Consider the following 17,348-nt stretch of genomic DNA (forward strand, 5'->3'; position numbering starts at 1 on the left):
AGGTTTGATCAAATTAAAGAGTTAATTCGATCACCAATTAGAAAGGATTCTAATTGTTAAGTTCGGGTTCGCGCAATTTGGACTTAAATCGATTAGAAGAGTTCTAATCAAGTTGGGTCAACTCGCACTCACACCTATTGCTGGCTAAGTATGGAACCCAATGGGTCACACACAAGAAAACTTATCAAGGGTCTAATTGGATTAGATCATGTTTGCAAGATAAACATCCTAGCAGGTGTTGCAAACCTTAGCTCCTAATTCGAATTGGATTCGAATCTGATTCGAATTGGATTCGAATCTGATTCTTAATTGATCTAATTTGATTAGATCATATTCTAATATGGGTTAGCCAAGAGTTGGCACCTAATTGGCTTGGTTTGAGTCTAATTGGATTAGATTTAATAAATCATTCAATCTAGACCGTTAGATCTTGATCTACCGTTGGATGAAGACATAATGGAGAGTTGGTTTAACCCAATTGGATTGGGTTAGAGGATGGCTACCATAATTGACCATTGGATCTTAATCCCACCATTGGATGAAGACATAATGGGTCAAGTGAATGGCGCCTTGCATTGGAGCCCTTGGACATCATCATGAAAGATCAAGAGGTGAGGCGTGATGGACATGTGATTAGCATGTGATGTTGACTTGGTCAAAATATGGCACCACATGAAAGGACATATCATTTGATACACCTCCTCACTTGATCTGCACCTCCTCTTATTTGATATGGCCCTTTAGATGATGCCCTTTCATGAGAGGATGTGTGGATGGGATGCATCCCTTGGAGATGCATCCCTACACCTATTATAAATAGGTTAGCACTCCATGGGTTTCATCATTCCAATTCCACCCCACTCCTCTCTTCTTTCTTTCTTACATTAGTTTCTTTCTTTCTAGCATTGCTTCTAGTGTGTCCTAAGCCAAGACAAGGTGGTCTTCTTTAGGGCAAAAGGATTAGAAGTGATTTTAGAAGGCTAAAGAAAAATAGAAAGGAACGAAAGCAAGCCATTAGAGTTCTTTAGAAGAATTCTGCATTAAGGATCAAAAGTCTTTGGAGCTAAAGTCTTGATCAAGTTTTCGTGTGGATCACCATTGGAGGGCGGACACTTGGACGCCTCGTGGAGATTGTACACTTTGGATTAGCGTTTGAGGTATTCTACTAATTCTGCATTTATTTTATATCATTTGATTTAATCATTAAGGTGATCTAGGCTTAAAAGGGTTTCATGCATAGGGACTTTATTAAGAAATTTTTAAAATTCCTAGCTTCCGCTGCGCATTATAACATGCTAAAACCCTACAGTGGTATCAGAGCCATCCTTAATTGGTTCAATCAAATAATTATGTATGATGTATGATTATTAATTTACTATGAGATAGTAATGTCATATGCTTAGAGAAATGCTGAAATGTATGATTAATATATGATATGTTATGTAATAAAATATCATGATATGAAATTTTCCATATGAAAATATGTTGAAGCATGTTAATTAATTGCTTATGATTTATACATGCTATGAGATAGCTATGATGCATAATAGTTTATTTTAGACATGTTAAATGTATGTTACAATTAAAGAATGTGCTAGAGACTAGTAAGCCCTCAATAAAAATTATATTAAGTCATAGTGTTGAAAAACTTTGAGCTAACCCATTCTAGAACAATTAATCTAATTGGTGTCTAAGGAAAGCACTAAAGGTGGTTACTTAATTAGGACCTTACTCTCTGAGTAAGGGGAGCCTCCCACCTGCTTATCTGGCCAATTGTTTGATTGCCTATTATGGATAAGCTTAATATTGATATAACACTATTGATAGCCTTCCTTCATGCCTCGATATTATTATGTCAAGATCCATGCTAGTTTGTTGTGCTAACACAAGACTTGCAATGGGGACTGATGTTATACTGTCTTGGTGCATTAAGATGCTTATGGCATATTTTAATATATTGCCTTGTTGTGCAACCACAAGGGCAATATTATTCGAATATGACTATATGGAAATGAAGGGTTTGACTTAACTAAAATATTATTGTTTGTTGTGCTAACACAAGGCAATAAGTATTTTAAGAGGATAAGATAAAGTTGAGAATTGCATGAGATGCAATTGGAAAGAGTTTCCTACCTTTGAACTCATAAGAGTTTGTTGTGTAAACACAAGGCTTTTTATGATGAATTAGGATCTCAACCCTACTAAGAAAAATTATATTTTCACGTTTATCATAGGGGAGGGCTATGATATTCGATAAAAATAGTAGGAGACAAATTAGATTAAAGTCCTTATCTAGTTGCAAACATGTCATCATGATTGGTCTGCTTATATTAGTTTTGTTCTTGCATATGTAGAATTATTAAATGGCTTCTTCACTTTCACTAAGAGGCATCTTAGATGCCAACAAGTTGACCGGACCAAACTATGTGGACTGGTTGAGGAATTTAAAGATAGTACTCACTCAGGAGAAAATTTCCTATATACTTGAAACCCCTGATCTTGGAGATCTAGGGGATGATGCTACAGAAGAGGAGGTTGCCACACATAAGATGTGGAAAAATGACAGTGTGACTGTCAAATGTATCATACTTGCCTCTATGAACAATGAATTACAGAGGCAACATGAAGGCATGGACACTCAATCCATACTTCTCAATTTAAAAGAGTTGTATGGAGAACAAAGCAGGACTGCTAGGTATGAGATATCTAAGCAATTGTTCCGTGCTAGAATGAATGAAGGAACTCCAGTGCAAAACCATGTTCTTATGGTTATAGACTTGATCACCAGATTAAGTCAATTAGGTTTTGCTATGGATAGTGAGCTCAGTCAGGATTTGATCCTGCAATCACTGCCTGATTCATTCTCTCAGTTTGTTGTGAACTTTCACATGAACAAGCTGAACACCTCCCTGCCCGAGCTGTTAAATATGCTCAAAACAGCTGAAGGGCATATTAAGAAGGATAAAGGTCCACTCCTTCTTATAAATAGCACCTCTATGAGGAAATCGGAAAATAAGGGTTCTAAGAAATGATTGAACCCCAAGAGTAGCATCAAAAAGAAAAAAGGAAAGAAAAACTCCGGATCAAGTACCTGTTTTCATTGCGGCAAAGCTGGCCACTGGAAAAGGAATTGCAAGAGTTTTCTTGCAAGTATGAAGACCGATGCAAGAGTTGCATCAAAAGGTATGTTTATGTTACATGCCAACTTGTCATTAAGTTCTTCAAATTCAAATTCATGGGTATTGGATACCGGCTGTGGTTTTCACATTTGCAAATCTTTGCATGGACTACAGAAAATTAAAATTTTAAAGAAAGGTGACTTCGAGCTGTATGGCGCTGGAGGAGAGTCCATCCAGGCTGAAGCTGTTGGAACTTACAACTTGGAATTGCCTTCGGGAAAGCTCCTACAATTAGAAGATTGTTATTATATGCCCAAAATTATTAGAAATGTAATTTCCATTCCTTTGTTGTTAAAGAAAGGTTTTGAAATTAATGGAAAGGGCAATGGTTGCTCTATTTATTTTTCTAATAAGCATCTTTGCAATGGCATTATGGAAAATGGTCTTCTAGTTTTATTACTTAATGACAATGTCTTTCATATTAATAAAAGCAATAAAAGAAAGAGAGTGGAAGTGAATAATACCCTCCTTTGGCATTGCCGACTTGGTCACATAAGTGAATCAAGAATTAACAAGTTATACAAAGAAGAGTTCTTTGATCCTTATGATTATGAATCATTAGGAACTTGTGAATCTTGTCTTATGGGAAAAATGACCAAGTCTTTATTCACTGGACATGGAGAAAGGGCAAGTGAGTTATTAGGACTTATACATACAGATGTATGTGGTCCTATGACAACTCCAGCTAGAGGTGGATACTCTTACTTCATCACATTCACTGATGATTTATCAAGGTTCGGATTTGTGTATCTTATGAAACATAAATACGAAGCCTTTGATAAGTTTAAAGAGTATCAAAGTATGGTTCAAAAACAAACCGGAAAGTGTATTAAAATCCTTCGATCTGATCGAGGAGGTGAATACCTTTCTAGTGAATTTTTAAATCATCTTAAAGAAAAGGGCATTCTCTCTGAATGGACACCTCCGTATACGCCACAACTAAATGGTGTAGCTGAATGGAGGAATCGTACTCTATTAGATATGGTAAGGTCCATGATGTGTTTTACAGATCTTCCTATTTCCTTCTGGGGTTATGCCTTAGAAACTGCTACATATGTGCTAAACAGGATACCTTCAAAATCTGTATCTAGTACTCCATATGAGATATGGAGAGGTAGAAAGCCCAATCTTAAATATTTTAAAATATGGGGCTGCCAAGCATATGTCAAAAGAAATTTTGGACATAAGCTAAGTGCTAGATCAGATAAATGTACATTTATAGGTTATTCCAAAGAAAGTATTGGATATCTCTTCTATCACCCTGCTGAACAAAAGGTATTTGTTAGTAGGCATGCCACTTTCTTAGAAAAAGAGTTTATCTTAGAAAAGGGCAGTGAAAGAAGAATTGAACTTAATGAAGTTCAAGACCTACAAATAGAAACACAAGAAATTCTTCAACCAGATGTACCCATTGATGAAGTACAACCACAACACACATCTCCTCTCCAAAGGTCAGATAGAGTGCGAAATGCACCTAAGAGGTATGGGTTTATCATTGAGAATGATGAAGCCCACATCATCGAAAATGATGATCCTCTGACCTATTCGGAAGCTATCATGAGTAATGACTCTAACAAATGGTTAGAAGCTATGAAATCCAAAATAGACTCTATGTATACCAACCAAGTATGGACTTTGGTTGATGCACCAGAAGGTGTTAACCCTATAGGTTGCAAATGGGTCTATAAGAAGAAGATTGGAGCAGATGGCCAAGTAGAAACCTACAAGGCTAGATTGGTGGCAAAAGGTTTCAGGCAAAAGCAAAGAATTGACTATGATGAAACTTTTTCACCAGTTGCCATGCTTAAATCTATTCGGATTTTGCTTGCAATAGCTGCATACTATGATTATGAAATTTGGCAGATGGATGTCAAAACCGCCTTCCTTAATGGTTATCTTGAGGAAGAGGTTTACATGACACAGCCAGAAGGATTTGTCTCAAGTGGGAGAGCAAATCAAGTATGCAAGCTTAAGAGATCCATTTATGGATTAAAGCAAGCATCGAGGAGTTGGAACATCCGTTTTGATACAACAGTCAAAGAGTTTGGTTTTATCAAAAATGTGGATGAACCATGTGTGTACAAGAAGACTAGTGGGAGTGCCGTTGTCTTCTTAATATTGTATGTAGATGACATACTAATCATTGGAAATGATATTCCAATGTTACAATCGGTCAAGACTTGGCTATCAAAAAGCTTTTCCATGAAAGACTTGGGAGAAGCATCCTATATACTTGGTATAAAGATCTATAGGGATAGATCTAAAAGGATGCTAGGCTTGTCCCAGTCTAAGTACATAGATCGTGTGCTAAAAAGATTCAGCATGGAAGGAAGTAAAAGAGGTTACTTACCTATGAGTCATGGCATACGTCTCTCTAAGAAGATGTCTCCTAAGACATCTGAAGAGAGGAATAGAATGAATTCTATTCCCTATGCTTCGGCAGTAGGATCAATTATGTATGCTATGCTATGTACTAGGCCTGATGTTGCTTATGCCTTAGGCATAACAAGCAGATTCCAGGCTGATCCAGGAGAAAATCATTGGATAGCTGTGAAAAATATTCTTAAGTACTTAAGAAGGACTAAAGATATTTTTCTAGTTTATGGAGGATCTGAGTTGAAACTAGAAGGATTTTCTGATTCTAGTTTTCAATCAGATCCAGATGATAGCAAGTCTACTTCAGGGTATGTCTTTACCCTAAATGGTGGTGCAGTGAGCTGGAAGAGTTCCAAGCAGCAAACTGTAGCTGACTCAACTACTGAGGCAGAATACATCGCTGTAAGTGAAGCCGCTAAGGAAGCTGTCTGGATGAAGAAGTTCATCGCTGAGTTGGGAGTAGTTCCTGAGATTGCTGGACCAGTTTCAGTTTATTGTGACAACACTGGAGCTGTTGCTCAAGCAAAGGAACCAAGATCTCATCACAAATCCAAGCACATTCTAAGACGCTTCCACCTCGTTCGAGAGATCGTCGAGAGACAAGACATAGTCATTGAACGAGTAGACACAAAGAACAACTTAGCAGACCCGTTCACTAAAGCTCTACCACAACAGCAGTTCGATCGCCACCTCGATTGTATGGGGATAAAATATAAGAGCGATTGGCTTTAGTGCAAGTGGGAGATTGAAAAGGTAGATGCCCTACAAGCCAATCGCAATATGTATTGCGAAAGGTTTTTTCTTTTGATTTGTCCAAATCATGTACGTGACATTTAAATATGAATAAAGGCGTTATGTTTTATCATATGCTGTTGATTATATTTATGATAAACTCCTTAGTCTAGGGCAATGGTTTTAAGACTATGATGAGATCATACTAGTGAGACTTAAAATCCTAAAATCCTAATCTTAAATATTTCCAGTCATTGGTACATTGAGTCGGGGATCAATGATTACCGGAAAGACTGGCATGTCTTATGTATGCTCGATGCAGAGGATGATTGATCTCACAATCATTTGTGTGGAGACACTAATACAAAGATGTGGGTGCTCATTAGAGGAATGAGTTCACTGAATTGACCTACAAAGAAAAATCTTATGAAGTCTTACTTACATGTCAAAAGATGATTCTCTTAGTGGGAGTTGTGCAACTGATCCTATGACCTGAGATCACCATGGTATCTTGTGCACATGAACTCATATTTTGGTTTACACTCATTCATGACAATAAGTTATGTACGAGGTCTTCTGGATATGGTGAATTGTGTACGAAGATTATGAGTAGGTCAACAAGGAATTAATCACTTCTAGTAAGAGAAGATAGCATCCTATTTATTCTAATCATATGATAATTCAGGAAACCTTTGATCAAAGTAGAATGAAAATTAGAAAGAGTTTCTAATGTTTCATTATTTGAATTATCATTAAAAGATTGAGAAAAATATGAATATGAAATTGAGTTTGACATATATTCATACTCATATGCATTTTTGGGATGCAGTTTGATTAAAGGATTGAATTGCATGGTAACTTGCCACTGAAGGATATTTTTGGTATTTCCACCAAATTCCATATTTTTCGGATAGACATGACACGTTGCTAGACGTCAATCTTGTTTTATAGGTTTGATCAAATTAAAGAGTTAATTCGATCACCAATTAGAAAGGATTCTAATTGTTAAGTTCGGGTTCGCGCAATTTGGACTTAAATCGATTAGAAGAGTTCTAATCAAGTTGGGTCAACTCGCACTCACACCTATTGCTGGCTAAGTATGGAACCCAATGGGTCACACACAAGAAAACTTATCAAGGGTCTAATTGGATTAGATCATGTTTGCAAGATAAACATCCTAGCAGGTGTTGCAAACCTTAGCTCCTAATTCGAATTGGATTCGAATCTGATTCGAATTGGATTCGAATCTGATTCTTAATTGATCTAATTTGATTAGATCATATTCTAATATGGGTTAGCCAAGAGTTGGCACCTAATTGGCTTGGTTTGAGTCTAATTGAATTAGATTTAATAAATCATTCAATCTAGACCGTTAGATCTTGATCTACCGTTGGATGAAGACATAATGGAGAGTTGGTTTAACCCAATTGGATTGGGTTAGAGGATGGCTACCATAATTGACCATTGGATCTTAATCCCACCATTGGATGAAGACATAATGGGTCAAGTGAATGGCGCCTTGCATTGGAGCCCTTGGATCATCATCATGAAAGATCAAGAGGTGAGGCGTGATGGACATGTGATTAGCATGTGATGTTGACTTGGTCAAAATATGGCACCACATGAAAGGACATATCATTTGATACGCCTCCTCACTTGATCTGCACCTCCTCTTATTTGATATGGCCCTTTAGATGATGCCCTTTCATGAGAGGATGTGTGGATGGGATGCATCCCTTGGAGATGCATCCCTACACCTATTATAAATAGGTTAGCACTCCATGGGTTTCATCATTCCAATTCCACCCCACTCCTCTCTTCTTTCTTTCTTACATTAGTTTCTTTCTTTCTAGCATTGCTTCTAGTGTGTCCTAAGCCAAGACAAGGTGGTCTTCTTTAGGACAAAAGGATTAGAAGTGATTTTAGAAGGCTAAAGAAAAATAGAAAGGAAGGAAAGCAAGCCATTAGAGTTCTTTAGAAGAATTCTGCATTAAGGATCAAAAGTCTTTGGAGCTAAAGTCTTGATCAAGTTTTCGTGTGGATCACCATTGGAGGGCGGACACTTGGACGCCTCGTGGAGATTGTACACTTTGGATTAGCGTTTGAGGTATTCTACTAATTCTGCATTTATTTTATATCATTTGATTGTAATCATTAAGGTGATCTAGGCTTAAAAGGGTTTCATGCATAGGGACTTTATTAAGAAATTTTTAAAATCCCTAGCTTCCGCTGCGCATTATAACATGCTAAAACCCTACAGGGAACACCTTTGTACCCTCAATACATCGACCTACCCCGGCCTAGTTAGAGAACTATTTAGCAATATGGCCTTAGGGGACTTAGGGTACACTGCACATGTCCGGGGGACGTTGGTAGAGATTAATGTAGATGTCCTATCTAGCGTTTTGCAAATCCCTAAGGACGGTGAGGCTCCTACCTCACATCCCCAAAGGGAAATAGCCCTAAACTTGCTTTTAGGACGAGAGGACTGCGGCCCTCTTGATGTAGTGAACTCACAAGACCTAAATGCCGAGACGAGACTACTTTTGAGTATTGTCAACCGGGTCTTGTTTCCAAAAACCGGTCGCTTCGATTTTGTTTCGGAGCGAGACCTAGTTATCATGCACCACATCCTACTAGGGATTCCCCTAAATCTCCCTAGACTTATGTTGAACTACATTGCTACATGTCATAGGTATTCTAGGTTTAGCATACCTTATGGGATGATCCTTACCCTACTCTTCAAACATTTCAAAGTACCCATTCCAGAAAATGAACCTGCAAAACCCTTGAGAAACACCGACTATTATAATGAGAGCACAATGCGAAGAATGGAGTTTCACAAGGTAGATGGGTCATGGGTCAAGGTACCAAAGAGAAAAGCTCAAACCCTAGAGCCTGAGATCCCACTTCAGGAGCCTGACCACCACTCTCCTCCACATAGCCACATGGACTTTCCTGATGTACCCTCCAGCTCAGCTGGACCTTCCACATACATGCCACCACCTCCTCCAGTCAGTGGGCCCTACTCCCTATCAGAAGACCAGATGCGCACTTTAGCATCTGTAATTTGCCAGCAGATGAGGGAGGAGATGAGATCGATGATCTCTACTGAGTTGGCCCCCATCAGAGCCTCACATGAAGGGATTCTACAAGAGCTGAAGGAAATTAGAGCTCAGATAGAAGCTACAGCGCAAGAACTAGTTAGTGTGAATGCCACCCAAGCCTTCAGATCAATTGAGCTACAAGACAGCTTGAGGACCATTTCAAATAGCCTTCAAGAACTGACAAGCCCTGGAGGTAATGTGGGCACTGTGGTTGCCCAACTTCGAGGAAGAATTGAAAGGGCAAGCATTGAATTTGAAGCACTAGTGGCAGCCTTTCATCAGTCCCAGGGAGAGCAGTTCAAAACATTATTAGATTCCATCAATGCATTTATAGATGCAGCTTGTAGGGCTTATGAGCAACGTCGCCGATGAGGGACATTTTGTAGACATCTAGGGTTCTTCTTTTGTAAACCCTAGGCTCATTTTGAAACACTTTTTGTATTAGAGATGAATACTTGTAATGATCTCCTCTTTTAACTTTGTAATGACTTCAAAGGTTTATAATGATATATGAATGACATACAATTTCTTTTGAAACCTTGTGTACATTTCTGACTCTGTGTATGTGACTCTATGATGTGCCTTAAAGATCTCATAACATACCTTAAGTGCTCAAATTTGACACAATTTATGAATGCATACAAAACAGGGGGAGCACAATAACTTTTACAAAGGTCTGAAATGAATTACTTTTACAGGGGGAGCACAACCTGAATATCAAAGGGAGAGTGAAATGAATTCTGAATTCATTAATAAAACAATAGATAGTGGGAGCATAACTTGAATATCTTTGAGTGATTCATTGTAATATACTGAATTCCCCTAGGAATTGTGTTTTAAGTACCTACGTATAATTTGTCTCCTTCATTGTTGATGACAAAAAGGGGGAGTAGATATATAGAACTTATATATGGAGTAGAACCAATAGGGAATGCAAAATTGAAGAATATTGGCTTTAAGATAATTGTCCTTTTGGAAAAGAAAGGGGGAGTCAAAAAGAACTTAGCTTTCAATTATCTTTAGCATCAATATCACATTTCAACTTGATTCAAATTTAGTTGATATGCTAAAATTGCTTAAGAGCTATTAAGATCAATCTTATGCATAAGGATAGAACTGAAAATTGACTATTCTGAATTATGCACACTGTATCTAGCTCTAATCAAAACATTATACTTGTACATCTGATCAAATACTGTGTATATATTTAAATTTCGAATTTTGTATATACTCAGTGTTTTGTCATCATCAAAAAGGGGGAGATTGTTGACCCCCTAATAGATTTTGATGAATACAAAATACTAGAGTATAATTCCATTTATCTTAACAATTTACTTGAGAATTTTAGGTGATTAATTAAGAATATTGTTAAGAAATGTCTAGGCAAGTTCCCATAATTTTTATGAATTTATTGAAGAATTTTTTGAGTTGAAGAAAACAGATCAGGGACAGCCGAGACGTCTCCGGTTTGTCCCAGAGACGTCTCTGGCACAAACAGGAAGAACTGGCACGTTTGGAGACGTCCCCGGCACCTGGCGAGGCGTCTCGCGGGTCGGAGTCGACTCTTTCAGTGGCGGCAGAAAGGCTGATTTCAAGAGATGCGCGCGAGCCGTCTCCACAAGACGCAGAGTCGTCCCCGCAAGTAAAAAGCAGACTTTCCGAGTCGTCCCCGAGGTAGCGGAGTCGACTCTCTCAGGGTTTTCCAGAGGATGTCTTTTTCGGTGATAAGGCAGCGGAGACGTCTCCTGAAAGAGCAGAGTCGACACTCTCAGAGAATTCCAGAAGACTTGTTTTTCGGAGATATAACGGCGGAGTCGTCCCCAAGGCAGCGGAGTCGTCCCCATGCAAAAAGCGCAAACAAGCCGAGACATCCCCGTAAAGTGCCGAGGCGACCCTCTCAGAAAAACAGAAAAACAAGTATTCAAACGGCTCATTTCCAGAGTCGTCCCCGTAAAGCGCCGAGTCGACCCCAAACATCGTCAAAAGTAAAATCTTACAGCCGAGACGTCTCGCGATGAAGCGGAGACGTCTCCGGAGCACCTGGGACGCGACTGACAACTTTTGCAGGTTTGGTTTGAATTTCAAATCTCTTTAACTTTATCTCTAACGGCTATATTTGCTTTTTGGGCTATAAAAGGGAGCTCTTAAGTGCTTTCCAACAACTTCTCACCAACCCAACACAAGATCATTCAAGAGAGAAGAAAGAAAAAGAGGTTCAAGGGAGTCAGTGCATTCAAGTGAAGAAATCAAGTGCCTTCAAGTTTCCCAACTGATTTCGTGCTCAACTACTCTCTCCCGTTCGGCATTCAAAGCTCACATTCAAGCCAACGCGATCCATATCGGAAGAACCACCATTTTCCACGCTTCCAACGGCTAAAAGGGTTCTTCCGGGTTTCATTGTTTATCAATATTATATTTGCTTATTTAGAGCTTTCAAATCTTTTGTAAAACTTTTTCAATATTGTGCTTGTTCCAGTCAAGGGACTTGGAACAAGGGAAAGGCGTCCCAAGCCTAGGTGAAATTGGGGGTTATAGGGTTCGTTGTTAGCCCGGTGTAAAACAACGAGTTGGGTAGTGAACTCGCAAAACTACCGTACTGTAATCTTGGATTATAGTGGAAATTCCCAAAGGTGCTTTGGGGAGTGGATGTAGGAGCAGTGGAAGCTCCGAACCACTATAAAAGCTTGTGTTTGCGATTGTCTGTTTTCATACCTTTATTTTTACTTTAGCTCATACATTTGTGTGTTTTATTTTTAATTAGACAAAAAGTTTTAAGACACCCAATTCACCCCCCTCTTGGGTGACCATCTCTGGGCAACAGTTGGACTCCATGCATTCCAACCAAGTCTGAATCTTAGTAGATTCACCAGAAGGTATAGTACCTATTGGGTGTAAATGGATCTACAAGAGAAAATTAAGTTCGGATGGCTAGGTAGAGACCTATAAGGCAAGGCTAATGGCGAAAGGTTATAGTCAGTGCGAAGGCACTGAATATCAGGATACTTTTTCACCTGTAGCCATGTTGAAGTCCATTCGAATATTGCTTGATATTGCAGCATAATATGATTATGAGATATTGTGATGGTGATCACAAGGTCTGCAAACTGCAAAGATCCTTCTATGGACTAAAGCAAGCATCACAGAGTTGGAATACTCGTTTCAACGATGTAATCAAATCGTTTGATTTCATCAAGAATGAAGAGGAACCATGTGTTTATAAGAAGGGTTAGTAGGAGAGCTATTGTATTCCTCGTGTTGTACATGGATGATATTCTTCCAATTGGAAATGGTGTTCCCAAGCTAACTTAGGTCAAGGTATGGTTGTCTAAGGATTTCTCCATAAAAGACTTTGGAAAAGCATCCTATATTTTGGAAATTAAGGTCTATAGAGATAGATCTAAAAGGATGCTTGTCCTGTCACAGAATATTACATAGAGGGAGTGCTGAAGAGATTCGGCATGGAAACCTCTAAAAGGGGATTATTATCCCTTAGGCATGGGACAAATCTCTCCAAGAAGATGTGCCCCAACACATCTGAAGAGATTCAGCGAATGAGCAAGATCCCTTATGCTTCGGCTATAGGGAGCCTCATGTATACCATGCTATGTACATGATATGATATAGTATATGCTGTGAGCGTCACGAGCATATATCAGTCAAATCCAGGCAAGAAACACTGGATAGATATGAAGAACAGTCTTAAGTACTTGAGAAGAACTAAGGACATGTTCTTGGTCTTTGGAAGAATATCAGAGTTGAAGATAGAAGGATGCACACATATTGATGAAAGAAAGTCTACATCAGAATATGTGCAATAATGGTTCAGTAAATTGAAAGAGTTCCAAACAACCGATCATTGTAGATTCTACCTTAGAAGCTGAATGTTAAGCCGTATCTAAGGGTGCAGAGGAAACCTTCTAGTTTAAGAAGTTCATTACTGAGTTAGGTGTAATGTCATCAGATGCCATAACACTCAACTGCGATGACAAAGGCACCATAGCACTAGCTAAAGAGTCAAGGTCTCACCAGAAGCCGAAGCACATAGAGCGGCGGTTTAACCTAATAAGCGATTACCTCGAAAAGAAATAAGTAGAGAATCAGAGAGTAGACTCCACAGGAAATGTGGTGGACCCATTGACTAAGCAGCTAAGTCGGCAAAAAACTGAAGCGCAACTTTAGAAGATGGGGCTTTAGGTTTATGGCTGATTGGCTTTAGTGCAAGTGGGAGATTGTTAGATGTATGCCCTAGAAGCCAATTTGACTGATGCATTATTTTATTCTGGGACATAAATTTGTACTTGACCTTATTATGAATTTATTAAGTTGGGCATTCTTTTCATTCATGTTCTTATGTATCCATGAATCGTCCAAGGAATTAGTAAGATGATGACGCATATTCTCAAGAGTTGAAAATTTGAGCCATGTATCATTAGTGATTAATTTCTAGATGCTCCTGATCAATGGATCATCACGAGGACGGTGATTGATCCGATGATATCAGTGCACAGATCGCTTTCCTTATGGATGGACGAGACTCGAGTCCACAGTGTAGGGACACTAAAGTGATAGTGCAGGTGCTTGTTAGAGAACAAGGGTACTGAGCGTGACCAAGACAAAAAGTCACTTGGATGTCTATCCACTCGTCAGTGACTTGCTTGATGTTGCAGTAGTGTGACTGGTCCTTTGACCTGCGGTGCTTCGGCTACTCACAGTGAGGTTATTGTAGTTTGACTGCACATATACATGGTCTCTAGACATATGGCTCCATGCAGTGTAGATTGGCTGCAGTAGGTTCACTATAGGAGTAGGGTATGCACCTATATGGAATCTATCGATCTTGGTAGATAAGGAGAGATCTTATGTGATTTATAAGACTGAGTTCGTAAGACCTCGGCCGGGGTAGTAAAATAGTAGAGAAAGAGTTTTCCACTCTCAAACTTAAGTCGAATAAATTTTGACATATGACAGACGATGGGGTTTGACGAGTTGTCCAGACCTCCGTCCTGTAGGGATCCACGATAGTAGGACTGTATCATACGATAACTGCACCTAGAGGTTCATTATTCTATTCTACTGGGTTGCCACTACATACTGCTAGGTGTCACTTGTGGATGTCGGGACTCACAGGCATTTACCTGATGATCGGTAAACCCTGACGAGTAGAATTAAAAGTGTTTCAGTCCACTAAAAGATGTTTCAGTGATATTGAGATGGAGATCTCAATATGTCTCATTACCAGTTAGATTAGAACCTACGAGGTCACACACATTAGGGGTTCTGATTATTAGGATTGTCGAATTGTGATTTGGAATCACAATGTCAATGAGATTGATGTTTGAAATAACCCACTAAGAGTTAGTGAGTTAAATGGAAGAATTAAATAATTATAATTAGATTATAATTAAGTCTTTGATTTGCTAATTAATTGAGTCAAATTATGTTGGGTCTGACCCAAAGAAATTTGACTCAAATCCTAGTCAAAAGTTGGCTAGATCGAGTCCTTAAAAACCCTGCCAAATTCAGCCTTTTTCCTATTATTGGAGCCTCCCTCTTGATGCCTTATTTTGAGGGGTCAAAATAGGCAAGAGGGGGCAGCCAAGAGGACAAGGAGGGGCGTGGCCCCCTCTCCTTCTTTGCTGGGAGCCAACTCCCCTTGATTCTTTCGCTAGCCCAAGGGAGGAACAACCAGCCGGCGTTGCAGCAGTGGAATCAATCCACAGCAATGGCAGCAGGCCTGTGCAATCCCAAGCATCATCCATGGGCAAGGAGGCAGCAGCAGCCTCCCACAGCAGCAAGGCCAAGGATCCTGTTCCAGCAACCATGGCAATTTCAGCCATCCCTGAAAATTCTGCAAGCATATCCAAACCGCAGCCACCTGCGGCCAAGAAGCTGAATAAGGAGAAGTTGCAGGACTACACCAAAAGGGGTTTGATTCTTTCCAAGAATCAAGGGGCTCACCATAAAGGGAAGGGCACCAGGAAACCTAGAAGGACTAGGAATCCTGGCGCCTAGGTGATTGGAGCCCTATTAATGAAGCCCCACACCCCAAGCATCCGAGAGAATTCTTTTCCCAGGCATGGGGCAGCAAGGCTAATTTTTGGAGATTTTAAATCAGCAAAGAAAAGGGGGGAAAAGAATAAAAACAGTGAAGGGTTTTCTTCTTCCTTTGAAGGCTGCACAAGGTGGGATCCTTATGATTTCTTCTTCCTTCTTCTTCGACATCCAAGAGAGGCTTTTGCAAGGAGCTAGCACCCTGGTGAAGCCCCATCTCTGATCTTCAGCAACCTCGTGTGGATACTTGTAGAGGTCGGACGTTTGTGCGGCTACAAGGAACCAAACCACGATCATCGGTTGCGGTGTTCTTCTACCCGTACAAAGGTGAAGATGAGATCTTCATTTGAATTTTTAGATTTTTGATTTGCTGGTAGTTTAACAATTCATAATTAATTGTTAGATCTTAGTTTAGTCCCCATCTAAATTTTAAAAAGGTTCTGAATCACTGATTCAGAAAATTTTTGAAATCCACCCGATCCTGTTCCGGCGTATGCGATGCACCGGGCCCGGCATGCGGATTCCGCCACGATCGTCGTGCTGCTGCGGGGTAATCCAACAAGAGACACAATTTAGAATTGAATAGCCAACCCTTTTGATTAGGCTCGAAAGACTTACGGTTAATGTATTTGTCATGGAAAGCTTTAGTCCTTGCCTTGTATATTTTGGCATTTTCATACGCCTCATTGCGTAACTCTTCAAGCTCATTCAGTTGAAGTTTCTGGTTAGAACCAGCTGCTGCCATATTAAAGTTAAACTTTTTAATGGCCCAAAAAGCTCTATGCTCAAGTTCTACCGGTAAGTGGCAAGCTTTACCAAAAATCAGTCGATAAGGAGACATGCCAATAGGAGTCTTATATGCAGTACGGTAAGCCCATAGAGAATCGTTTAACCTCTGAGACCAATCTTTCCTATCAGGGCGTATTGTTTTTTCTAAGATGTGTTTTATCTCCCTATTGGAAACTTCAACTTGCCCGCTTGTTTGGGGATGGTATGGGGTGGCAACTTTGTGGGTGATTGAATACTTGCGAACCAAAGCTTCAAAAGATCGGTTGCAGAAATATGATCCCCCATCACTAATGATAGCTCGGGGTGTGCCAAAGCGACTAAATATATTTGTTTGTAAAAACTTAACCACAACCTTATGATCATTAGTCCTAGTGGCAACAGCTTCTACCCACTTCGAGACATAATCTACCCCGACAAGAATGTACTCAAAACCAAAAGAACGTGGGAAAGGGCCCATGAAGTCAATACCCCAGACATCGAAAATTTCTATAATTAAAATGGGGTTAAGTGGCATCATATCTCTACGGGTGATTGTACCCATTCGCTGGCATCACTCCCAAGTTTGGCAAAAATTGTGAGCATCTTTGAACAATGAGGGCCAATAAAATCCACTTTGTAAGACTTTAGCTGCAGTTTTTCTACCCCCAAAATGTCCTCCGCAGGCTTGGGTATGACAAAAATCAAGAATACTCTGAAATTCACATTCCGGCACACATCGACGGGTTACTTGATTAGGACAGTACTTAAACAGATCGGGGTCATCCCAAAAGTAGAACTTAACTTGCGAAAAGAATCGATCCTTGTCCTGCTTGGACCAATGATCGGAAATTTGTCCTACGGCAAGATAGTTCACTATGTTGGCAAACCATGGTGTTTTCACTTCTTGTACCTCAAACAATTGTTCATCTGGAAAAGAGTCATGAAGTGGTGAAATGTTATGAGGAGGCTCGAGAAAGATTCTAGACAAATGGTCTGCTACAATATTTGTGGTACCTTTCTTATCACGAATTTCTAGATTAAATTTCTGTAACAACAGGATCCATCGAATTAGGCAAGGCTTGGTGTCCTTCTTTGAAAGGAGGTACCGGAGAGCAGAATGATCAGTGAACACAAT

The 17,348-nt window shown here is 39.6% G+C and overlaps 1 protein-coding gene across 1 annotated transcript in view; it reads left to right on the top strand.

The window, feature by feature from the left end:
- Positions 1–15,406, top strand: part of LOC149767983 (uncharacterized) — a 69,702-nt gene extending 54,296 nt beyond the window's left edge. Inside the window, exons 3-4 of the mRNA XM_089929895.1 lie at positions 14,493–14,539; positions 15,064–15,406. Coding sequence (XP_089786021.1) covers positions 14,493–14,539; positions 15,064–15,406 — 390 coding nt within the window. The remainder of the gene's footprint in view (positions 1–14,492; positions 14,540–15,063) is intronic.
- The last annotated feature ends 1,942 nt before the right edge of the window (positions 15,407–17,348 follow it).

The sequence above is a fragment of the Phoenix dactylifera genome, chromosome 3, assembly GCF_051530095.1.
Source record: "Phoenix dactylifera cultivar Ajwa chromosome 3, Ajwa_hap1_PhDact_Kaust_v1.1, whole genome shotgun sequence".
NCBI lineage: Eukaryota > Viridiplantae > Streptophyta > Magnoliopsida > Arecales > Arecaceae > Phoenix > Phoenix dactylifera.